The sequence below is a fragment of the Acipenser ruthenus genome, chromosome 24, assembly GCF_902713425.1.
Source record: "Acipenser ruthenus chromosome 24, fAciRut3.2 maternal haplotype, whole genome shotgun sequence".
NCBI lineage: Eukaryota > Metazoa > Chordata > Actinopteri > Acipenseriformes > Acipenseridae > Acipenser > Acipenser ruthenus.
In genome coordinates this window covers 7,142,017-7,161,385 of record NC_081212.1, presented here as the reverse complement: position 1 = coordinate 7,161,385, position 19,369 = coordinate 7,142,017, and the positions used below count along the sequence as shown (strand labels likewise).

Genomic DNA, 19,369 nt, shown 5'->3' with positions numbered 1-19,369 from the left:
TATATATATATATATATATATATATATATATTTTTTTTTTTAAATGTCGATTTTCCTGTTTGCTTTATCGTCTTCGCGTTCGACTTCACATTTTGTTTTGTCCTTGCGAGCCGCCGTCTTTAACTGAAATCGGCAGTTCGCTGTGTATTATTCGGACCGTTATCCAGGTAGGGAACAACTACATGATGAATTCAATTATACATTAAATTAAAGGTTTTGCCTCAGGGTAAACTTATCGAGTGTGTTCACATGTCTCCGTCCTCGCTCAGCTTCAGGAAATTTAACTTTTCTCAGGAAAACCGTTTCCCTCCAGAAGATTCACTGCAAAATAAACGCCATCTTATTAACCGACCTCGATAGTTTTTTGGCGTTTTCCGTCTGGGGTACAACAAAAACTATATAGACACATGTATATAGTACACTTTACAGTACTGCACTACAAATGCTTTTTTTTCATTGTACATATTTTGTCTATATATAGTTTTACAACAATTTTATTTTTATTTTCCATAAGGTTCAGCGTTTGAAAACTGTTTAATACTCTCCAGTGACACACAGAAAAGGTGCCGTATCTGGAATCCCTGTGATAGTATGAATTGTTAGTCCGCGTACTGGTCTCAGTGCAGGACAAACACGTGTTACTGGAGTCCATGAAATAGGGTTGCCAACTGACCTGACATCCGGGAATTCGTACAGTGTACGGTCAGAACCACTGACCAGTACACCACTGAAAAGTCCGGTTCTTGCGAATCTTGCTTACTCACTGTCCATTGCCGTTTGGGTATTTCCATTCTCGCTAAGCCAGTCCACTGTGCAAACTTTTTTTCTTTTTTATTATCGTTCCGTTAAGTTTGAGAAGTACACTGAAATGTATTCTGCGTTATTTTGCCATTCACTGCTTAGCGGGATCCGATTACTGAGCATCTATTATTTTTTAAAAAAGTACTTTGTTCGCATTGCTGGTTTTGTCCGGTTTTGGAAAAATGGAAAGTTGGCAACCCTACCATGAAACCAGCCGACAGTGTCCTCAGAGGAACTTCTTTATTGTCACACAGCTTCAGTAAAAAAACCAAAAAAGGAAGTGTATTTAACTTGAAATGGACTTTTCGAGAAATTGCATTACAAATGTAAAGTTCCGCTCCACAATGTCCCCCCTCCCTCCCTCCGTCCCCCCCCCCCTTCCTTCCCTCCGTCCCTCCCCAGGCTGCCTCATGGCTCAGGCTGCATTCCCTCATCTGCACTGTCCAGTGAAGCTGGGCTCAGTGAACACGGATGGCCCCGGTGCACGGCTGCACCAGCATGTCAGAGAAAGGAGCCTCCACAAGCTGGAGAAGCAGCTCAAGAAAGGTAGCAGCTTTACAATACCACGCTGTACACACTGCAACCCAGCCGCCTCAGCCTCTCCACTCAGTGTGTTTGTTACTGTCATTTGAGCAGTTGATAGTTAGAGTTTAAACATTTCCAATTGTGCTCTTGCCTGTGAAGTCTAGTATTTATGCAGCATATTGTCTTTTCCACATACACATACATACACATGTGGTCTTGGACATAAAGGTTATAGTAGTTCATAAGAAAGTAAGAGTATTCGATTGGAGAGCATGATGGCTTTTCTGAGTCTCCAAAGATTTGCACGTTTTGACCATTTCAGCTGGCTCAGTCCTACAGTTAAAACCTTATTAAACAGCACCCCTATTTTCTACCTTGTTATTACTTGGGTAGGTAATATACCAAAGCGGCGCTGTGTGCAGTGATGCGCTCTCATTTTGAGCTCATCCTGTCTCTTAGGTGTGGACGTGGACACGGTCAATAACCTGGGACAGACCCCGCTGTTCTGTGCCTCCCTCTTGAGTCTGGCAAAAGTGGTGGATGTGCTGCTGCAGTACGGAGCAAACCCCAACCAGTAAGATCTCGCACTGCAGCCAGGCAGAGGAGACTAGCTGTGGCAGAGCTGAATAATAATACTTCTTTAAATGACATTCTTCCTAGTAAAAACAAATACATTGTAGCATAACAGACATACAACTGAACAGAGTGATGATCCTTCTGTTAATGTAAGCAATACAGTTTGAAAATGATGTCCAGTCTGAAAAATAGAATAGTCTGCAAAAAAAGAAGGTAATTTTTCTGCTGGTTTAGATAGCTCAGATGTTTAGTGTGTGTGTCTATTACAGTATTTGAGCACTCATATTTTGATGAACTCCCCCATCCCTCCCCATGTCTGTGTGTCTCAGCCGCTGTGATGATCGGAGCACCCCGGTTCACGCTGCAGCGTTCTCCTGCAGCCCCTGGATCCTGAGCGCACTGCTGGATGTGGGGGGAGACCTGCGGCTGCACGACCGAGAGGGGCGCACTGCCAGGGACTGGGCAGAGGTGGCTGGACCGGAGCTCAGCCCCCGGGTACACACCTCTGACACCACGGGGCAGGGAGGCCAGCTCATTCACTGTGCAGAAATTCAACCAAGAAACACACACAACTTTGGCCCAACAAACATTACATACTCTAAATATTAAGTTAATGTACAGGTGTGGCCAAAAGTTTTGCAGCATCTAGAAGTTTAGGATTGAGCCATAATAAAACATAAAAAACTATATGAACATAATTTAGATATGTTATTTAACATCATGTAATTAAAGAAACTACTAAATGATATCGCAATAGTCTACCAGAAGCCACACTAGCAGTACAGTATTTTATGTTAGATTTTGAAAATGTCACATTTTTCCAGTTTTTCCAGTTTTTTTTTATGGAAAACGTATTCAGCAGGTTTCATTCGAAGCACATTTAGTTAGTTCAGTAGGGTGATGCACAACTTATGGCCACAGCTGTACATGACGACCCCCGGACAAATCTATGAGTAACATTGCCAGCGAAACATTTAATTCAAAACCTGAACGCTTCAAGAAGTTTTTTTTATTAGGATTTCAATTCTTAATTTTACTATGTGTTTACCAAAGTTACTAATACATGTGTTTATAGCAGACAGGTGCGTGTGGCTGTTCCTCAGCCTGTGCTAACACTGTGTGTTATTCTCTGTGCAGATGCTGAAGTTCATGCAGAGCTGCGTGACCCACATGCAGAGTCTCACCCAGCAGAGCCCAGGAGAGGAGCTGACGAGGACCAGCGGCTCATCCAACTCCCTCATCCGCTCGCCCTCCCTGCTGTCACTGCTCAAACGAGGGTAAATAACAAGATTATTTACATATCTAAGATAGGTGTTACCTCACAAGCCTGTGTTTGAAATATACACTTCATAGGTATCTCTAGTAAAATGTTATCAGTATATAAGTGTTTACACTGTGGATTTTTAGTGTTCCTCCAAACCAGCTTGATTCAAAGTGAATATTTTTAGAAAAAAAAAAACATTATTTATGAGAAGCTTGTCTTTAAGGTTTTTAATTTAAATACAAACTATGCATGTTGCAATTAGTCACTTTATTAGGGTTTTTCAATGTGTTTTTAGAGGCTCTGATCTCCATTTGAACAGAATGCTGAGCTCTAAACCATCTGCTTCAGACACAGTGCACTGCTTTGGGTTTGGAAAGGTAGGACACAGAAAAAGCTGAGCTTTACCATTGGGATACCGTAATTACCCCTGAGAACCCTTAACCATCAGCAGACCACAGCATTTTCAGCAATGGAATTGTACCTCACATCTTATTATTATTATTATTCATTTCTTAGCAGACGCCCTTATCCAGGGCGACTTACAATTGTTACAAGATATCACATTATACATTATTTCACATTATACAGATATCACATTATTTTTACATACAATTATCCATTTATACAGTTGGGTTTTTACTGGAGCAATCTAGGTAAAGTACCTTGCTCAAGGATACAACAGCAGTGTCCCCCACTGGGGATTGAACCCACAACCCTCCGGTCAAGAGTCCAGAGCCCTAACCACTACTCCACACTTGCACAGACGGTGTCACACTTGCACTGATATTGTAGCATAAAATGTCAATGGATTACCAGTGTGAATTGGATCATATTATCGTGATACCTTTAGTTTGTCAAAATCTGAAAAATGTACTGCAAATTACTTATCTCATAGTAGATATTGCTACTATTTGTGGAGCTGATGTCCTGTAAAACCACTGTAGTGCCATTTGGTAAGGGATATGTCTTAGCTGTGTGTTTGACTCGTGTTTTCGTGTTGCGTGGCAGCTGTGTGTCGGAGGGCGGAAGCAGTTTGGTTTCCTGGCCTGTGTTCCAGTGATCGGGGAGAAGGAGCTGGTGCAGGCTGATGACGAGCCCTCGCTGTCCTTCCACAACGGGGCCTTCATGAGCATGACCAAGTGAGAGCGAGGGAGTGTGAATAGGGGGAGCAACACAGAGGGCCAGATAAAGGAGGATTGTAACACAAAAAGAGTAGATGCTCTTTAATAACCAATTAGCAGTTAGAGTATCCTGTCAATGTCTTCTTTTTGTCAGTTATCATGCTAACCTCCTCTGTTCTGTAGACAGACATAAGTGTTTAAGTATGTCTCACACTGATGGACTTAAGATAGTTTCACCATCCCCACGGAGGAGGCGACACGCTTACATTATATATTCATGTAATTAATGCAATTATATTACATCACACCCAAAGAACTGCTTCTCCAATAAAGACAGAACTTGGTAAGGTCAGTCCTTATCTGAGAATCTGGGGATGTAACTGTGTGCCTCAGTTTCAGCTGGAATGGCTGCCGGGTGACGGTGAAGGAGCTGCAGTCTCATGATGCGCTGCTGCCTTACAGCAAGAGAAGCTTCATGGACCTGCTGACAGCAGAGCAGGAGTACTGCTGGTGAGCCTCCTTAATGCTGTGCAGCCAGAACATACATAGAGCAACGTATCTGTCATGTGAACTAGTAAGAATGTTTCACAAAACCCTTTGATTTGTTCTAGTTTTGTCAGCTATTTGGATTGAGCACAGGGCTGTGTACATGCCTAACGCAGCGATGTCTTGCTGTTACAGTAATCTGTTCCACCCTCACCTGCTGCAGCTGCTGGCTGTGTGTGTGTCTGCAAACCTGGAGCAGACCCGGCTGGTGTTTGAGAGAGTGCACATCGGCTCCCTCTACAGCATCCTGCATCAGAGGGTAGGCATTGAATCCTCACTCTTCATTATAGTCAGACAGAGCTTTCACACACGCCTCGTTGAATACTGTCTTGGGCTGGATTCACTGAAGGAAGAAAAACTCTTCATATTATAGGACTGTGGAAATGTGACACGTTTAACTGAGGCAGTGTAGTTATTACTGTCTGCCTAAGATCTGTACGCCCCGCAGTATTCATGTTTACCTTTTAGGCAATTGTGACAGAACTTGATTTGAGCATCCCTTATCAGAAAGCACTGCTTCAGTTCTGACCTCTGATTGGTTGTTCTTTGTCTTCAGTTAGATCAGCCTTGCAAGCACATTTTTATTGATTTCTCTTGCTTTCCTGCATTGTGATGCTCCGCAGCGGGCCCAGTTCCCTGTGCTGCGCTTTGAGGCCCTGCTGCACCTCCTCCTGCAGGTCTCGGATGCGCTGCTGTACCTGCACTGCCGCGGCTTCATCCACCGCAGCCTCTCCTCGCACGCCGTGCAGCTGGTGCACCCCGGGGTCGCCAAGCTCACCAACCTGCACTTCATGGTGCACAGGTAGGGGGCGCCCTGTCTGCCACTGCCCTGGAGATTGATGTGGGCAACTAGACTGTCTTGCTGACACAGAGATTAATATAGACAGGTAAACTGTCTCATTGCTAGATTGTGGACAGCTAGAGCACTGCCAATGTTTGATCTTGTTATGTCTGTTTTCCGCACAGCCAGTGGGTTCCAGCTCTTTGGTTTTGCAGCTTGTTGCTAGAAAGTCACTGGTTGTGCGTGTAGAGCAGGTTCTTCTCTAGAGCCGTTGGTTAAAGCAGCTTTGGTGTAGCCGTAACTCTGTATTCCCTGTGTCCTCTGCAGCAGTGATGGAGGGGCCAGCAGCGACCCCACCCGCCTGCCCATCCCAGCGGAGCTGTATAACTGGGCGTCCCCGGAGGTGATCAGAGGCAGGCCCTGCACTGTCAAAGCTGACCTCTACAGCCTGTGTGCACTCATCCAGGAGCTCTGCACAGGTACCACCAGAGGCAATCCGCCATGTAGGATTCACTGAGTCTGCTTGTACGATGTCATGGTATAGCTATTTAGAAAAAGAATATAAAATACGGCATTTGCATTATGGCTGTCCACTTAATAGATGTACATGTTTAAAACTTTTGTGTAAACAGACATTTTCAGAAGAAAAAAATACACTTAATCTGATCTTGCCCTGTTGCAAGCTGCAAGGGGGGGGGGTTATGGTATTGATTTCCAAACCATTATTTCTGGTGACTAGTTTTATGTGAAGTTGCTGTGTGCCCTCATCCATTCATATGCTGCCAGGAGTTCAATTGCCAAACCTCTGTGGGTGTTTGTTTGTAGATACGCTGCCCTGGGGCGGTCTGGAAGCCTCGATGATTAAGGAGTTGCTGGAGGGCGGCCACGGCTTGGCTGCAGACACCCAGGTCCCCCAGCCCTACTACGAGGTGGTGAGGAGCGGGCTGCAGCTCCGACCCCAGGAGCGCACAGGGAGCCTGCAGGACATCCGCTACCTGCTGCGCAAAGACATGCAGGTACCGCGGAGTCACACGACAGCAGGGACATCCTTTAAAGTATTTGATTTTGTACTTGTAAGTAGAAAAAAATGGAAAATCCCTTTGACCTGTATATGCTGTGTGGGAGTTGTGGGCAACATCAGCAACAATTGTAGGAAAGCAGAAGGATCTCATGACTTCTCAAGGTGCATGACAGCGGGTGCATTGTCCAATGTGTCCTTGAAGACAGTCTCCCAGGTGTTTGTGGCATGGCAGCTTTTACAGAAATCCACCACTGCTAAGAACAGAAACTCCAGTTTCTAGTTGGTCGTGATCAAGCCCACAGACGTGTGTAACGTGCTACAGTGGCACAGATTACAGGAGCCCCAAACTGTTTGCATTCAAGCAGTGCGCTGGGAGGTGGGTGGACCTGCCCAGTATAAGGTCATTCTGTAATTATGTGGCCAGTCAGTGTATATAATAGTACTAAAAAGAAATTTAGCAATACAATCAGACAGTCAGTTCATAGAGTGAATGAAAAGAACACCATGAACAAGGCTTAAGGGTAGTATTTTTTCAAATTAGACAAAAGGCCCATTGTTATTATTGGTAACAAACTGTTTTTGATTAATCAAAACAGACTTTAACCAATGTAGCACACGAGACAAAGCCTTGTGTAACGTGCAAAAATAAAAGAAAACAGATGGATGCAATGATGGCAGTGAGAAAGATTAAATAGGAAGAATGAAGGAAACCAGCACTCTCGACCCCAGTGGTCTCCATTGAGCCCGCTTCCTTGTGTGGCTGTGTGAAGGCTTGCTGTGCTGTCTTGCAGGAGCTGAGCTGTCGGAAGGGCAGTCTGTACCCAGAGACGGACGTGCTGCTGGGGCCCAGGGGAGCCGGGCTGGAGACGCAGCAGAACAGGGTGCAGGGAGAGATCGGTACGCCAGCCTGACTGCGTTCACTTATGTCTTTCAGGGGGCATCAAGACCTGGGGGAAATCGTAAATGAATCCAGAAATATGTGTTAGTTTTCTGGTCAAACTGCAAAAACTAGCATTTAAAAATACAGTATATTAGTCACATTGGTAGCAGACACCAGACAAGAACGCATACGGGATCCTTTGGAATTAGCATGAAAGCATCCTGTAAGGCTCTTATTGGTCCAGCTAGCTCAAATAGGGCCATTCCAAATGTGTATGAGGATCAGTGTAACATATGTAACACATTGTATGCAATGGCCAAAAAATCACTCAAAAACAAAGTGCATTCTCAAAATAATCAGTGGCAAAGGTGCGAAGAGCCTTGAAAATCGAGTTATTTCACTCAATGTTTTTCCTTCATTATGCAAGTCAAGGTTGTTATAATAGTAGAAAACACTAGTGGAGGCATTGTGTAAATTATTGATTGTGTAAATTATTGATGCTCATAATGCATCAGAGAACATGTCTAAGACTTTTGCACAGCAGTACATGTATATATTGAAGTTCCATTGCATTCTGGCTGTCCTCCTTGTGTTTCTCAGGCTGTTATGCCACTGGCCAGAACTCCAACCTCAGCTCCAATGGGGGAGACATAGGGGACCCAATGCAGCACAACCACAGTGAAATCCTCCGTCACCTGTACCAACTGGACCAGCTGCTGGAGTGGGAAACTGACCCGGAGGGAGCAGCCAAGGCAGGGGGGACTGGCGACACGGGCTGGGCAGCACAGAACACGGCCGTGACTCCCTCTGCCCCAGAGAGTGACCTGTCTATCCACGAGATCCTGCCCCTGGACCCCACCAGGCTCTCCCTGAGGCGCGGCTCAGACACAGACACGGGGGCCATCAGGCTGGAGACCGACTCAGACTCCACCGTGACAGAGGACGAGAGTGAAGGGGAGGGCGGGAGAGGCAGCCCAGATCGGCAGCATGGCGAGGGGCAGGCCATCAGCACCTGTGTCCTCAACCTGAAGGTCTCCCAGGTCCTGAAGCAGCAGGCAGAGAACAGCTTGCTGGAGGTGAAGAGAGCCAGAGGGACACAAGAAATGTTGGGAACTGAGTTCAGATCAACGCCGGGTAGAAAGGAGGAGAGTTACTCAGGCTTGGGAGGGAGGCAAGGGCAGCTTGAGAGCCACTCAGCCCAGAGTGAGATGCAGGGAGAGGCAGGCTGGGGTAGGGTGGGCCTGGACGAAGTTGACAAGCGGTGCAGCATGACGGACAGGGATGTGGAGGGGTCAGGTTGGCTGGCTGATGAAATGCAGAGCTGCCGGGTTGAACCGGCGAGCTCCCTCTACCCCAGCGGTAAGCGAGGCTGTGCCCAGGCTGTGGCCCCTCCTCGGTGGTACCAGCCCCCCATTCGTCTGTATGGCATACACAGTGAGGGGGAAATCCACCCCCTCTCATGGAAAAACCAGCTCCTCCGGGAGACACACAGCGATCTGCCGGCCACCGCAAACTCTCTCAGCGACGGGCTGGGGGGCTGCGAGGGGGAGGACTGCAGTGATTACAGCTCAGCGCTAGAAGACAGCTTTGTGACCGTCCGCCGCAAGGTAAGAGCAGACATTCACTCACAGCCAAAGATGTTGGCAGATTTCATACGGGCTTCTGTGTAAACTTGAACCACATTCTGCAACCCGTAAGCGTAAGAATAATCTGGCATAGCTATGTATGTATTGCAATTCCAAATAAATAAGGCCCTATTTGACAGCCCTGATGTGTAGTGTACGTATAGGTTACAGTACCTTACAATACACTTACTATATGTTTACTTCAATGATAAGTTACATCACCTAGAGTTTAATACAGTGAACTACTACTGCAAAACAATGTAGCTGTAACAAATAGGGGTGTGCACTTGAAGAGGCGGTTTGTCATTGATTGGTACTCGGTAGTTGTGTAGATGAGACCAGATGTTTTATGTTGTGAAATTAACACGTTTTTAACATGTTTCATTACATTTGAATTAATACCTAACAACTAAAATATGTCAAATCAGATACCTGCACAGCCCTAGTAACAAAACAATAAAAAAATGAACTAAGGGGCTGACTGTGTTAAAAATCTAAACATCTCTTTTGAAACAAGGCTAAACTGAGACACTATGTCAGTGCAGCTCTCAGGACTGGAGGCTTGTGTAGAGGCTTTGAAGGAGGTAGCTGCTGACTGTGGGAGTCGTTGTTTCCCTTGTAGGCTGACAGAGGGAGTGTAGTGACAAGAGAGGCAGGAGGCAGGCAGCAGTTCATAGAGCAGGTCTATACCAAGAGAGGGGGCTCCACTAACAGGACTGAGGGCAGGTACAGCAGCCAGCACTGACACCACCCACTAAACCAGCTAGCACAGTACAGCAGCCAGCACTGACACCACCCACTAAACCAGCCAGCACAGTACAGGACCCCAGCACTGACACCACCCACTAAACCAGCCAGCACAGTACAGGACCCCAGCACTGACACCACCCACTAAACCAGCCAGCACAGTACAGGACCCCAGCACTGACACCACCCACTAAACCAGCCAGCACAGTACAGGACCCCAGCACTGACACCACCCACTAAACCAGCCAGCACAGTACAGGACCCCAGCACTGACACCACCCACTAAACCAGCCAGCACAGTACAGGACCCCAGCACTGACACCACCCACTAAACCAGCCAGCACAGTACAGGACCCCAGCACTGACACCACCCACTAAACCAGCCAGCACAGTACAGGACCCCAGCACTGACACCACCCACTAAACCAGCCAGCACAGTACAGGACCCCAGCACTGACACCACCCACTAAACCAGCTAGCACAGTACAGGACCCCAGCACTGACACCACCCACTAAACCAGCTAGCACAGTACAGGACCCCAGCACTGACAGCACCCACTAAACCAGCCAGCACAGTACAGGACCCCAGCACTGACACCACCCACTAAACCAGCCAGCACAGTACAGCAGCCAGCACTGACACCACCCACTAAACCAGCTAGCACAGTACAGGACCCCAGCACTGACACCACCCACTAAACCAGCTAGCACAGTACAGGACCCCAGCACTGACAGCACCCACTAAACCAGCTAGCACAGTACAGGACCCCAGCACTGACAGCACCCACTAAACCAGCCAGCACAGTACAGGACCCCAGCACTGACACCACCCACTAAACCAGCTAGCACAGTACAGGACCCCAGCACTGACAGCACCCACTAAACCAGCCAGCACAGTACAGGACCCCAGCACTGACACCACCCACTAAACCAGCTAGCACAGTACAGGACCCCAGCACTGACACCACCCACTAAACCAGCTAGCACAGTACAGGACCCCAGCACTGACACCACCCACTAAACCAGCTAGCACAGTACAGGACCCCAGCACTGACACCACCCACTAAACCAGCTAGCACAGTACAGGACCCCAGCACTGACAGCACCCACTAAACCAGCCAGCACAGTACAGGACCCCAGCACTGACACCACCCACTAAACCAGCTAGCACAGTACAGGACCCCAGCACTGACAGCACCCACTAAACCAGCTAGCACAGTACAGGACCCCAGCACTGACAGCACCCACTAAACCAGCTAGCACAGTACAGGACCCCAGCACTGACAGCACCCACTAAACCAGCTAGCACAGTACAGGACCCCAGCACTGACAGCACCCACTAAACCAGCTAGCACAGTACAGGACCCCAGCACTGACAGCACCCACTAAACCAGCTAGCACAGCAGACAACATTAGGATCATTAACCAGTGGTCTCACTTCTGACACTCAGTTTAGTGAGCTGTTCCAGCTAGTGATAGAACACCAGCTACTGCTGGTTGCTTGGTAATGCATTTGCCAGCCTTTTACAGGAACTGTCTGCTTTCTTCTTCAGGCTCATCACAGCAGGAGTGCAGGAGGGCAATAAAGGAGGCTATCCTCTGTCTGACTATCAGAAAACAAACACACCCAACTGGACAAGTAAGTACTGAGTGTGAGCCGTCTGTCCTTCTTAAAATGCTCGCCTCGCAGTCCCCCAGCTGCATACTGGCTCTTGTGAGCTGAGTTAGTTCAAACAGGATGTATTTACTGAACTACAGACTAGCAGGCTGTTTTGCAGGGCAGTGTGTGTGTGTGTGTGCCTGGAGCCATTGTAATTTGCAGTTTACCATGCTTTTCCCTTGCTGAAACAATTAAATGAATCTGTTTATAAAGGTTACCTATTTCCTGTACAATGCTTTAGCTTTACCATTCATTTCACTAAGCTTCCCTATACTTTGCAATGCTTTTAGCCTGGTACACTCTTGCTGTAGCCAGGTGTGTGACCCCTGTCTGTGTCTGGTGCAGGCGAGGTGGCACAGCTGATTGAGAAGATGGCCAGGGGGCAGCTGGGAGCTGCAGCCTGGAGCTCGAGGGAGGAGCAGGGCCAGAGCAGCGAGAGTGAGGACATGGAGGAGCTGTTCTACCGCTTCACAGGCCACTCTGCTACCACAGCGTCCACAGCACCAAGCCACGACAGCCCCACCCTGGAGAGCCTGTTCAGGAGCTTCGCAGGTGAGACACAGCCATGCCACAATGAGCGTGTACAAAACCTTTACCGATTATCACTAGTCATGTACTTTTGTAGATTATTAGTCAGATTTCTCAGCATAACCAGGGTTTAGGGATTTAGGCATTTGTATACCTGTTTGGTTCCCATACTGTTAATAGCTGTTAATTAAAGAGAACACGAGTTAAGCACTTTGGAAATAGGGAGTAGGATGCTTATGTGCCTGCTGCTAACAGTACCTAAGGGGAATGGAAACACTTGACTTTTCTGATTGAATGCACAAAACGTTGAACAGGGTAGGGCAAAAGTTGCATGCTGTAGGACACGTCTTTAAGTACTTAAATATGTAGAACATTCTTGACATCCTATATGTCCTCGAGTTCCTGTCCAATAGCCAGTGGATGTTACACTGTGATCAGGTGCAGTGGTGCAGTAAATAAATCCAGTCCACACAATCCTTTTCTCACAAAAACAGTCTGTGGACTTTAATAATAATAAAAATAATAACAATGAACACAAAATAAGTCCACCCCTTTACCAGCGATGGTATTGGGGGGTACACGGCAGCTTTTCTAAAAATAAACAACAACGGGACTTTGTCCGTCCCCGCGTTCTCTGTGCGCGCAGTGCTCTCGCTCCAGAGAAGCGTGGTGCCGTGAGTGGTGCTGTGCTGTGCAGTGCAAGGACGTGCTCTTTATAAACCGCCGGTCCGCGGCTCACTCCTCCTCTGCAACACAAAACACAAGTAATCCAAAATCATAAAAACAATACAGGCTCCGGCCGTTTGCCTTTCATTATCAGCGCAAGGGGAGGTTTTGACATAGCTGCTTCCCCTTTGTACCCAGCAAACTCCTCCCTGCAGCCCACGCGTCGCCATGATTTCTCCAATAGAGGGCTGCCCCGCAGCTGACTGCAATGGAATCGTCCTGAGTACTTGCAGCTACGCGCCCCTCCTAATATGGTCACCTTCCGGTTTCCACCTACCATCGAGGTGGCAGATCTAGGAGGCAGCTTACCTTCCCCCTTACACAGCGCCCTTTCTAATCGGGAGGGAGATTTGCAGCATCGATCCTTTCTCTCTCTATCACATACACCTTTTAGTTATATTGTCTGGAGACTTACAAGGACTCAGTATGTCTGCCAACAACAGAACGGCGCTCACTCAATTCCAGCATCTCCTGCAGTGCATTAACTCAGTTTAATTTTCTTGTCTGGTGTGTGACTGTGAATTCGATTATTGGACGCAGCAGTTTTAAATAGCAGACTTCAGTGGACCCATGACTCCCTCCTCTCTCTCTTTCTAACCCCCTGTCTCTCTCCCAGGTCACCAGAGTCTCAGTGAGACAGACAGTGAGCCCCAGACTATGAATAAGACTTTTAATATCAGCCCCAGAGTGCAGAGGAGCGCTGACCCAGGGAAGGTAGGAAAAACCTTCAGCAGCCTTCAAGAATTCATTCGGAGTCGTTGGACAGAGGTTATCCTTTTTGATACAGAGCCATAAGAAAATATATAAAGCTACCTGAAGCCCGCCAAATAGTTCTTGAATGAAAACTTTCTGTGATTTATTGTTGATATGAGTGCATCGCTTCTCATTTAGTTTTGGTGTTTTACAGAAAGTCTCATTATTAATCATTTTATCATATTATATATCACACTACGTAGTCATGCTACTTATCTCTAAGGAGCGTATCATTGTATGTATTGTTTTCAGACTTTAATGTATAACTTTACCTTCAGTCACTGCAAAATGGTCCAGTTTAATTATTGTGCTAGTCTGCAATAATGGACCAAATTACTACATTTAAGGGACTTTGAAGAGACTTTTATGCATAACAAAACTTTTTTGCTTTAAGAAAAGAGATGTACTTATAACCCCTCCCTAAAACAGTTAAAAAGGTTTCATGGACTTCAGCCTTGATTCATTTAATCAAAGTGAGATGTAAAAAACATTCCTTTTTGTTTTGTAAATAGTTCCCAGTGTCTAAGGACTGTGCCAGTGATAGTGAAAGTCCAGTCTGTGTTCTCTAACCAGGTGGAACAGAGTTCGGGTTCTGATTTCATGCCGGACTCTTCTCTCGAAGTATCCGATGAGTTCTTCACCCCCAATCCTCTCCTGGTGTCCCAGGAAGCAGCTCTGCACTCAGGGAGACAGGCTCTCGTGCAGGTAGGAAGCAACACACAGGGGCAGGGTGTTCAGTTGATCTGACTGACAGATTGGAATAGTGTGTGGACTCTTAACATCAAGCCAGCCTGCCCATCGTTACAGTTTCTTATTCTTTGTGTTCCAGACTCCAAGCTCGGAGGAGGACCTGGAGGTCACAGTGGAGGTGTTGTGGCCCAGGCTGGACTCTGAGGCTGGGGGTAGCATTGGCGAGGCGGGCGGTAAGGAAGACCCTGCTGCGTGGTACACTAACAGGGCTGGGCTTAGTCCACCATGTGACACAAGGTTTTTCCTGCATGATTTAGTTTTCTAGTTTTAGGTATTGCTTTTTAAAGCACTAGATTGCTGTCAGTGTTCAGTATATGAATTAATCATGTGAACTTAATGGGCCTTGTATTCACTTTAACAACAGACTAGAACAGTTTCATGGATATGAAACTGTATTTATTCTATAAACATGCATTACAGGTGTGCGTGTTTGGCTCTGCTTGCTATTTCACTGGGATTGAATGTGCAATGTACATATTGATCTGCCTGCAGTGTGTTCCTATGCAGTGCATCACATTTTAACCTGTCCCTTATTCTACCATTCAGGAAGCAGAGCAGCAGTGGAAAGGCCCTTAGACACTGAGCCAAACAGTGCTGTGGTGTGTGCCTCTTCACCTGTGACCAGGTAACCAGAGGACATGTAATTCTGTATTAAGAGGACCACTGAACTAAGTGACTGTCTATTGCAGGCAGCATTATCATCAGCTACACTGTACTCATGGTCTGCCCAGTCACTATCACTCAGTATCAATCAAGGACCTAAACATTACTGATATTCCCAGGCTTGGCAGCCCCAGCCTGTAACACAGCACACTAAAAGTACTTTATACAGTGCTTGTACCTAGCAGATACAGTTCCTGTAACTTGCCTTGACACACTCAACGGCTTTTTCTTTTCCTAGCTTCAAAGCCATTGGAGTGAGTGCAGAAGTTCCTGCTGAAGTGGAGGTCAGAGAAAGTGAAGAGGTGTAAGTGAATGTGAGAGAACACAGTGCCATTGAGCCTCAGTGTAATCTGTTCCAGGGGTTACTGTGAGCTGAATTAGTCACATATAGAAACGGACTGTGTGCAGGTCTGCACCTTGTGAAGCGGTGTCTTACTGTTTTAAGTGGTGTATGTAAGTGAAATATATGAACAAGTGTTCCCATGAAAGGGGCTGTGTGTCTTTAAGTGTGATGTGTTGCAGCTCCCTGACTGATATCCAGGATCTGTCCAGTATTGCCTGTGATGGAGACTCATTGAGCAGAGAGGTTCAGCAGCAGGGCCCTGTGATCAGAAACACTGTGGCCCTCGTGAGCACCCCGCGCAGCCCAGGTACGATTCTCAGGAGCCAACACTGCACAACACAGGCTGCCATTGGAATTCCATATGTGTTTCACAGGCCAGCATTAAAGTTACATTTCTGTGTATGTGTTAATCTGGGTAATTGCCAGTAAATATGTAGTACAGTTAGCATGCTTTATAATTTGACCCCAACGCCTTGAGGAACACTAGTCGCCTTTCACGTAAACTCTTTTGAGTTGGATCAGTTAGTTTGTACTGGAGGGGAGACCGTTGCCAGCACTTGAATGAGGAAGTAAAAGGCTGCAGGAAAACTAGAATCCCACAGTAATTTAGATTTGATTGCAGCTAATACTGCAGCATAACTCAATACTTGCTGAGCTGCTCCGGTTCCATTTCATTCCTCCTAAGTGGTGTTCTCATTTGTACGATGCATGTACTGTGTTTGCATTGCTTCATGTGTAATTGATCTTACTGTGTAAATCCTGAATCCTGGATGTTTGAAATGCATTTCTTCCTGACCTGTACGAGTGTTTCTGATTGCATTGTGGAGGAGCGCCCCGTCCCGCTGGTCCTGGCTCACAGGTGGCAGATTTGGAAGTGCTCCTGCCCCACAGCAGGCTACTGGACTCCAGTCCCTGGAGCAGCTCCCAGTCCCAGATTCACTCCCCTTCTCAGCATCAGTCCCCGGGCTCCTTTGCTACAGCCTGCAACGGGACAGCCAGCACTGTAAGCACTGCTCATCTGTTTCCACTCTCTAACAGCAGCTCTAATTTATTCCACATATTTCCCAGTTTATATGAATTGAATGCTGATCAACAAGAAAGGGTGCTTTCAAAAATATATGTAAAGAAAACATATGATTTTGATATATGGATCCCATTATTCATTAAAATACTTATCAAACCAATTTTCAATGTTCAGTGTTTCTCTTTAACAGCATCAATGTGTTATGTTTCCCCACAGAACGGTCATTCAGACTGCAGTGTAGTGTACTCCCCTGCCACGGCCAGCACAGAGAGACACCTCGCTCCTGCAGGAATCGAGACCGACGCTCCTTTAGAGCACAAAGAGACTCTGTTTCCTGCAGGCACAAGTGCCTCCCCTGGATACTGTGATACAGGACGCAGTGTGACTCCCATCCTGACGCCTGTTCAGCCCTGCCCAGCCCCGGAGGAGCGCACCCCGCTGGAAGGTGGGCTATTGTAGGGTTACAGGACAGTGAACGCTGTGTACGAGGCAGTGCTGGCTACGAGTGCAGATATAACCCATTCACAGACACTGGCACGCCTTTAACTCTCTCTGTAAACCAAGGAAGTTAGGAAGAAAATCATTTCACTCGAGACATGAGACACGCTTATTGAAGATGTATTCTTTATCTTTTTGTTGCTAGATTGCCTGCCTCCTCCTGTTTCTGAAAGCTATTTGTCAACAGGTATGGTTTCTTTTTATGAAACAGTAAAAGACTAAACACTTTGAAAACATGTCCCTATCTCTCCTTGAGAGAATTGGTTCCCAGCTAGATAGAGTGTATGACACATGTTAACTTTCTTTGTTTCGCTCCCTTTGGAGCTACAGATCGGCTCTGTAGGAGCTTGTGTGTGGCCATGAAACTGGAGTTTGTTTTTCAGCCCCGGCGCTGGTGGGAGGAGACAAGGTGAGGTCTGACCAGATGAGCCCGGAGCAGCCTACAGATACCCAGGACCCAGCCCTCCTGAGCGGGGAGGAGGGAGGCAGCGCGGCCTCAGAGGACAGGGGAGGTGCGCAAACAGACACACTTTGACCCTCTACTCCTCCAACCCGTACAACACATACAGAATATAGTATAGGCTGCTGAACGATACTCCACTGATAGCTCCTTGTACACTTGATGCATAATTGCTTGGACACAACTCACAAACATTACAGGGTATTTCAATACAATATTCATCAACACAATACAGTGAATTTCAGTAGACAAAACCTGCACTGTAAGAGATCCATGATCAAGCTGAAAGAACTGTGTCGCTGTATTAACCCTTTCCCGGCTCTGACAGCCGGGGGTCCCAGGGAGGAGCAGCGTGGAGCAGCCCTGGTGAAGAAGGGAGTTCTGGGGGCAGAGAGCCAGGGAGGGGGCATCAGCAGAGAGGCACAGGACCTGCTGGAGGAGACCGACAGGTAAACAACCCACCTGCATGCGGGGTAGCAACAGATGTTGGGTATTTAAAAAAGAATGCTAGTTCTGCATATCTCACACTTACTTGACTGCAGTTCAGACATTTGTTCTCTTTAGAGCTCACTCCACTCTGGATGACGTCCTGCAGGGGATGCTGGCAGACAGAGCAGCCAGTGAGAACACACAGTGTACCCGGGGAGCTGACAGGCACGCCGGGCTGACGTAAGAATCAAACACTAAACTTCACTAGAACACTACAACTGCACTGGAATGGGAGGTGAACATCCCTACAGACAGTGCACTGTCACTACATAGTGCCATTCTGAATGAAAGTGAATGGGATGCAAAGAATGGGCCTTTTATTTGATTTATTTAATACTTTTGCAATACTATTGCAATATGTTTTTTTGATTTACATGGCAGTTTAAGGTTAGACTCACAATACTGAGGCGTGCGATTCACTGAGTGTTTGTGTGTTCCCCACAGTGAGAGCTCAGAGTTAGCAGAGAGGGGAGGAGAGGCCAGCAACAGTGCATCTCCTGTGACAGTAGGTACTGTATGCATTACTGCACAGGAAACTCAAACTCCATCACTGCATAGCATACACACTGCAGCTGTTTTGCACCAATAGAATAATGCAGTTTAAAAGCAAAGTCAGGTACACAAATGTTCCGGCTAACGGCATGATCAGTGTTAGATTTCTGATTTTTGGGACAGAATTGCACTGGGTGATTTTGTGTCCTGTTTTTCCAATGTCACTACCCCTCACTGAGGATGCATATCCCTGCCAGGGGGTACGGTGGAGACAGGTCTGCATCCTCCAGCTGACCCTGGCCCTTTCTCTGTGCTTCCAGACAGAGTCAATGAGCAGGATAAGAAAGCAGACTCCCCTCGGAGAGCGCACTGGATCCAGCCACACAGGTACAACAAAAACACTCGATATGCACGTGGTAACTGCCAGCCCACAGTGCCCGACGTCACCATGGCAGAAAGCATGGCCTTACCGCTTTGAAAGTCAACAGAACACTTTCACTTACAGTGTACCAAGAGTTCAAAGCAGGAACTTGTCTCAATACTAAAATTCTAAGTGATGTAAAACTTTTGGCCATAGCTGTATATACACTCTCTATATGCATGTTGTTTTTCTTTACACTGACAGAGTGATTGTTCTGGAGCAGACTCCAATGAAAAAAACAAGAGGCAAGTATTGAGAAAATATCCAGCAGGCTCAACAGCTCTTAAAGTTACTGACATGTATTAAAGCAGTGTGGAGTAGTGGTTAGGGCTCTGGACTCTTGACCGGAGGGTTGTGGGTTCAATCCCCAGTGGGGGACACTGCTGTTGTACCCTTGAGCAAGGTACTTTACCTAGATTGCTCCAGTAAAAACCCAACTGTATAAATGGGTAATTGTATGTAAAATAATGTGATATCTGTATAATGTGAAATAATGTATAATGTGATATCTTGTAACAATTGTAAGTCGCCCTGGATAAGGGCGTCTGCTAAGAAATAAATAATAATAATAATAATAATAAAGGACTCGATTCCCTGCTGCCAGCCCAAACAGACACGTGTTACTGTTTGTGTGACGTTGTTTCTGAAAGTGCTGTTCTCTGGTTTGTGTTGTGT

General features: G+C 46.8%; 1 protein-coding gene across 1 annotated transcript; it reads left to right on the top strand.

Annotated features, from left to right (window-relative positions):
* The first annotated feature begins 117 nt into the window (after positions 1-117).
* On the top strand, positions 118-16,147 carry LOC117429007 (inactive serine/threonine-protein kinase TEX14-like). Its single transcript, XM_058998262.1, has 22 exons — positions 118-167; positions 1,204-1,347; positions 1,786-1,900; positions 2,232-2,397; positions 3,040-3,179; positions 3,462-3,543; positions 4,175-4,305; positions 4,681-4,797; positions 4,969-5,092; positions 5,457-5,635; positions 5,942-6,093; positions 6,440-6,630; positions 7,427-7,532; positions 8,116-9,122; positions 9,763-9,866; positions 11,441-11,526; positions 11,893-12,099; positions 13,418-13,515; positions 14,128-14,259; positions 14,384-14,477; positions 14,851-14,929; positions 15,206-16,147. The coding sequence occupies exons 2-22, from the start codon at positions 1,212-1,214 to the stop codon at positions 15,273-15,275; spliced, it is 3,516 nt and encodes a 1,171-aa protein (XP_058854245.1). The 5' UTR covers positions 118-167; positions 1,204-1,211; the 3' UTR covers positions 15,276-16,147.
* The last annotated feature ends 3,222 nt before the right edge of the window (positions 16,148-19,369 follow it).